The 6,689-nt window shown below is 38.7% G+C and overlaps 1 protein-coding gene across 1 annotated transcript; it reads right to left on the bottom strand.

Annotated features, from left to right (window-relative positions):
• Positions 1–984: 984 nt before the first annotated feature.
• LOC139443726 (myb-like protein Q) lies at positions 985–1,413 on the bottom strand. Its single transcript, XM_071224657.1, has one exon. It carries the CDS (start codon positions 1,411–1,413, stop codon positions 985–987), a length of 429 nt encoding a protein of 142 aa, XP_071080758.1.
• Positions 1,414–6,689: the final 5,276 nt, after the last annotated feature.

The raw sequence follows: 6,689 nt of genomic DNA, 5'->3' as shown, positions 1-6,689 counted from the left end.
GTCCCTTTTTAATAGGAGGAACGATGTTGTTAAATCATTATAGATTAATTTTATGTATACGAATCGTAGCTGTGGTATTTATTTGACCATTTATTTATTTGTAAACTACTCTCTCAAACGTAGCCTACGGCCTACAATGGCATCATTGGAAGGTCCAAACAACAATTAAAGCCCATGTTAATTCCTTTAACCAACACCTTGTTTTGGGTTATTTTCAGCACGGGTTGATATGATTTGGTATCATGTCACTCCTGCTGCGAGCTTATCGCTGTCGCTGGATGAGGAATCCGACTGTGTATGTATTTCATATAGGGGAGACCGGGGACAAATGTAACACGGGGCATTTGTAACAAGGGTCATTACTCTCCCGAAGAAGAAAAGCTAAAGCAAGTGTTATGTAATGTAGAGTTACTTCCCTTACTTCAAGGACATCTGGCCATGATGGAGCAGTTGCCACAAGCGAAGAAGTAGTGAACAATATTTAAATTTTATGCAGGCAAGTAAAAAATCATAAAAACACCATAACGTTGTTTTTTTACCCCACGTATAGTAATAGTTGTGTGATTATACTTTTGTAATGGAAACTATTCACATTGCGCCATATCTTGAAGTAGAAATTATATAACTGCTCTATGCGGTAGATATGTGACACGGGATGAAAAACATTGAAGCCTTTATTCGGGTCAATTGTAACGTCCAATGCAGTTTAACTAGATGTTACAATTACCCCCGTCATTTATATGTATTTAATGCTTACGTCTATGCATATATTTTTACAGTATGCTTGTCGATGTCAGTGGTGGACCAATTCTGACGCAACTGTCCCTGTCATTTCATTGGTCGGTCAATGTTCGCGAAAGGTCGTTCCGACGTGACCCGTTATGGGATATCCTCAGATCTTTGTTTAGCGGTAGCGAGAACTAAGATCTGATTTTAATGAGATTGCAGGTTCATTAAAAAGAAACAATCTCCCATTGCAAGTCATCATCTGGTTCTGATAGAAAAAGTTTCGTTAGACACAGACAAAGATAAAAAAAATTCAGTCTTTGTGAACTCCTCATTATCCTGTCCCTGGGACTTCAGTTGTTCCTGATGATCCTGGGACTTCAGCTGTTCCTGGTGACCCTGTCCTTGGGCATTCAACTGCTTCCAATATTCTTGTCCCTGGGACGTCTGCTGTTCCTGATGATCCTGTGCCTGGGACTTCAGTTGTTCCTGGTGACCCTCTCCTTGGGCATTCAACTGCTTCCAATGTTCCTGTCCCTTGGAGTTCAGCTGTTCCTGATGAACCTGTCCCTGGGACTTCAGTTGTTCCTGATGAACCTGTCCCTGGGCATTCAACTTCTTCCAATGTTCTTGGGACAGTGTACTGGGAGGACGAAAAAGAAAGAAATCCCAAATCCTCACTGACATGCCTGTCAAACGGATCTTGATAGAAGAGAAACTAAAGGCAAAAGAAAAGAAGAAACCAAAACCAAAATTAAAACGTCTGGCTTTTAAACAAAGGAAGAAGCTCGTTAAGTACGATTCTGACAGTGATTCTGAGTCTGAACTGAAAATTCGCTTGGTTTATTGCGATAAAGAGTCGTCCAGGTGAAGTATGGGTTCAATGTTCTTCATGCAAGTATAGGGCTCATGAAGGGTGTACATCAATACAAGGATTCTTCACTTGTCAGAACTGTCAATCGGACGATGATGAAAGATGAATGTACATTTGTTTCCAGTTCAAACAAAGTTAATTCGTTTCATAGTTCTATTTAAGTGTAATTTCAATGTTAAACGGTTAGTTACATTTGACCCTTACGTGTTACATTTGATCCATCCACCCGTTACGAATACACGTCTCTTGTTAAACAAAACAAACTCACCCCCCAGGTCCCAATGCAAGACAACAGCATCCCTGCTGAAGCGTATGAAAGATTTTACGAAATTCAAGATAATTCTGAAGGTTGTGACGGTTGTAACCTTGCAGTCAGGTTACAGTAGGTTATTTCGTAGTCCACAACTTGGACGTGTAATATGGGAAAGCTTTGGTAAAGTCTACAAATAAGAGGTGTAGAATAAAAAAGATCAGTCCCGGTGCCTACAAATCCTGGTCGAACCATTTTGCTGACCGGGTTAGATCAAGGCAAAGTTGTCGGAATAAGTTGTTAAAGACTGTCATCTTTGTCACATCCTTATACGCAGACACAGTGTGATATAAATTAGATAATGTTAAATGTGGCGTTGAATCCAATTGATCACTGGCTGCAAATGGACAATCATTTGTTTGAGATGAGGTGCAATAGGGTTTAACGTCCCGTTCACGATTATTGCATTCATATAATGACGTGCATGCAAGTGTGGCTCTGCTTGTACCAGTTCGGACGAATGTCGGTTTTATAGTGCTATCCCACTGAAATAACGTCGCAGTTTTAACATGAATAGCCCTCAGACTCAGTATACAGACCCAGAGACGACCAGTCCTTGTTTTATGTCCTTAAAATTGAGTGCCAGGCAGGTTACACGTATATGCCATATTGCCTTGTGGAATGACGCGGCCGGGATCAAACCCCTGGCGTTGCGCTATCCGGGCAGACGCTCTAGCCACTACACCACGGAGGCGTCTCCTTTGTTTGAGACTAGAACATATAGCATAAGATGTTTTGGGTGTTTGTTTTCTGTTTAACACTACACTCAAAATTCAGCTAATAATCTGGACCGGACCAAACAATCCAGTCATTGACACATCTATTTACGAAATCGGGATACGATGAGACTCAGAGAAGCATTAACCAAGTCAGCGAGCCCGACCAAATCCCGTTAGTCGCCTCTCACAGCAATCATCTGAAGAAAAATTCTAACCCGTCGTAAATGTAGAAGAGCTGAACTTTTCGATCTGTATTTTAGTTATATATTTAGCATCTTGAAGAAACACAGCAGCACAGGAACAGGACACACACACACACACACACCAACCATCATAATCCACCTAAGTACTAATAAACCCTTTAACAGCTGATCCTGGTAGGTTGGAGACATAAGTCTGTAGTAAGTTGCAGGGCTTCGAATACTGGGGTCCCAAGCACCACCACGAGGCTCTATGGGGCACAGGCTGCCCAGTCTCTTCTAAGTAAGGCAATTATGTTTCTAAATTTGTCAGCATCATATCATGCCGGTAGGCTTCATCGAAGTGGAAACAATGGAGACCTGCATCACTTCGGGCTTTCCACCAACATTAAGCTGATATGCAGTGATACAACTGGAATACTGTTTAAAGCACTCTCACAATCGCTCCATGAGGTTCTCAGATGTATCTCCACGTGGACAATGATAACATGACTAGGGATTGACATGGATATGTATTGTTTAATCATCCAATAAACAGAGCACATGTTTTCAATCTTCAACAAAACAAGACATAAACACTACTTAGCATAAATATTAGGTGATATTTTGAAACTATTTATCAGACAACCATCACCTCAATGAGGTTACACCATTTAATATACTTAGCAGCTACATTTACATAGACATTACCCTTGTCTCTTTTAATGTACTCCTGTAGGGGCTTGAATGAGGGGCAAGACCACACTTATTTTAAAACTGGGATTACAGATTAGTAATAGTGTACTGTAGGCCAGTAAGTCAAGCATGGCCTCTAATATTATTTTAGTGCTAAGATCACTTTGCGGATAGTGACTAGGGCTGATTATGTATGATCCTATGAAAATGAACTTGGCCCCGTTCCACAAAGCCATCTTAGCGCTAAGGTGATCTAACTCCCATACTTTAACACTGGCTTACTTGTAGCGCTAAGATTGCTTTGTGGAACGGTGCCCTGGATCGTTGCTCATGCTATCACCCTCAATACCTGTCCAAGTCCTGGTGAGTCCCAGACAACTGTGATAGTGCTGTAACATCACTGACTGCACCATATAGGGAATCTCATCGAGTGACTTTTGATTCGAAATGTATCAACAGGAGTGAATAAAAGTTTGAAACTCATGGCTTGCCAAGCATTTTTTTAAACTTTTATCCACAAATGTCTATGTATTTGACATCTAAAGACCCAAGGGAATGATTGTATTTTTCATGCAAAATCATTCTCCCAAATTGTTTAGTTTGCAAACAGTAATAAGCAGTGTCTTGAGTGTAAAAAGTACAGGCATCTAGACTACCAGTTGTCTGAATTTCATTATTTCTGAAGCCTTGGTGGCTGTTTGGGTAGGCTTGGAATTGATATCAAAATTAGATATATTTTCAGCTACAGCGTTAAAAACCATATATTTTTTTATTGCCTGAATTCACCTTGCAGCAATGTAATTTTTGTGGCAGGCAATTTCTTTTCTCCCAACAGTCTGAAGCATAACTATTTAAAGAATTTTCAGGGACAATTTATTTTTTTCTATAAAATACCACACCCCACATCCCCACTCCCTTGAATATCAAATGGTCAGCCCCTAAGAAAGTGTAATCCCAAATATAACATTTTACATTTGAACATTTTCTAAAAGGCATCGTCTGTTCAAATCTAATTTGATTTCTTTTCTTTCAAGGAAAATGTGTTGTCACTTACAGACTACACAACTACATGGTCAGATAATATCAGCCTTAACTATGGGTGAAACGATACAGCAAGGTCACTATACATAGGTCACGACACAACATGTATTGCGATACACATATTTACGTGTGTAAACTTCTGGACTAGAAATATTTCAGAGCATATTAAAAAAAGAACAGCTGGCTATAGACACATGTTCGTAGTGGCTATTTTTAGTAATGAACTTGAAACACTAATTACAATACATTTTGAGATATTTGACTGACAAACATGCTGGGGGTCATTATAGGAGGTGTATCATCTTGTATCGATACAGTAAAAAATGTATCGTATCGTCACATGTAAACTCAAGATGTACCGGTATCGTTTCACCCTTAGTCTTAACACAACAAAAGTCTTGAAGAACAGCACCAATGCATGTGTGTACACTAGGGCGGCAACAAATACACTATGAGGCGAATACGATTTGTATCACGAATATAGGGTAACGAATACGAATATTAATTCATGAATACAATAACAAGTCAGCAGTTGATGTATTATTTGTTACATTCAGTGAAACATTAACAACATAAATTATTTGACATTGTTTGTTAATTATTAATATAATAAACATTTATATGCTGCACTTATCCAGGTACTAGTATCTGCTCAAAAGCGACAATGACCAGTGACCACAATACTGTCAAATTAAATATTATCAGAGTGCTGTCTTTGAAAGAAATCTATGCATATCATATGATATGTTTTAAGGATATTTTTAGGTACAGGGTATGTAAATACACATAATTGCATATTCGTAAATATTCGATTCTGGTGGCAATGAATAATGAATTTAATTCATGAATGGATACTTTTCGATTCACCGAATATGCGAGTGAATCGTAACAGCCCTAGTGTACACCATCTGTTGTGATTCTTGTAATTCTTTAACAAAATTGATAATGAATATCTACACATCAGCTGATGATATATTGATAAATGGATATGGTACGCTAAGAATTTAACTTGTTGCCATGTATAGGCCCCTAGTACTAGTAAATCATTTTAGTTTCAAAGGAACTGGCAAGGGTGGTGACAAGAATTTTCATGGAGAAAAAGTTATCTTCATAATTAAATTCTGTTCATGCTGTTTGAAGAGTGACTGAGTTGTGTTTAATGCTGCTTTGAACAATAGTGTCGCATGATGGCAAATCAGCCTAAAGAGGGAAGTTTTGACCTATCATGTCATAAGTACTCCCTGAACATATGGATAACACAGGTGAGTGAGTGAGTATGGTTTTACGCCGCTTTTAGCAATATTCCAGCAATATGACGGCGGGGGACACCAGAAATGGGCTTCACACATTGTACCCATGTCGGGATTCGAACCCGGGCCTTCGGCGTGATGAGCGAATGCTTTAACCACTAGGCTACCCGACCACCCCTGGATAACACAGGTGGAAAACACATTGTTTCAATCTGCATGTTCTAAACATGACAGACTCCGATCCTCACCTTCCCAATCCAATGTAAAACATGCAGCTTAACTCCCCTGAAGATGCTAAAACATCAGAGGCATCTCTTCATCAAAATTTGCTTCACAAATCTAGGCCCCATTTCGCAATGTGATTGTAATCATTGTATCCCGAAGATATCATAATTCCCTTACCTAAACAAAGACTTACGACTGTCATCGTCGCAATAGATCGCTTTGTGATACAGTGTCCTGCACACTGAAAGATTCACAAATGAAGAACAGAATTAAAAATGTTAAATTTTCTTTCATCTGAATCTTTTACAACTGTCATCAATAAATACTCCACGGTTCCATATTTGACATAATAAGTGCCAACAACGATATTTGCTAATATATTGGTTATTTTACAATCCCAATTAGCACCCCTTTAGATTGATCAATGTACACAAGACTTATTAATTCGTGTATAATTAATTCGTATATGCACCCTTAATTATGGGCAATTAAATTTTCGAAAATATATCTGTCGTGTATAATACGCATAAAAATTCTTTTGTATCATTTTAGCATAAACGACGAAATTTACGATCTTTCAACTGTTTTTTTTTCTCACTAAAATTATATTCCAATAAGAGCCCCCTATTTCTAATTTTGAAAGCGTCCTGGGTGCTTATTACCTGAAAT

Source organism: Haliotis cracherodii, unplaced genomic scaffold, assembly GCF_022045235.1.
Source record: "Haliotis cracherodii isolate W230 unplaced genomic scaffold, xgHalCrac1.p SCAF_5, whole genome shotgun sequence".
NCBI lineage: Eukaryota > Metazoa > Mollusca > Gastropoda > Lepetellida > Haliotidae > Haliotis > Haliotis cracherodii.
The sequence above is the reverse complement of the archived record's forward strand: the minus strand, read 5'-3'. Positions and strand labels throughout refer to the sequence as shown.

Coding starts and splice junctions, on each gene's coding strand:
- LOC139443726 (XM_071224657.1), bottom strand. CDS start 1,413: ATGTCAGTGAGGATTTGGGATTTCTTTCTTTTTCGTCCTCCCAGTACA.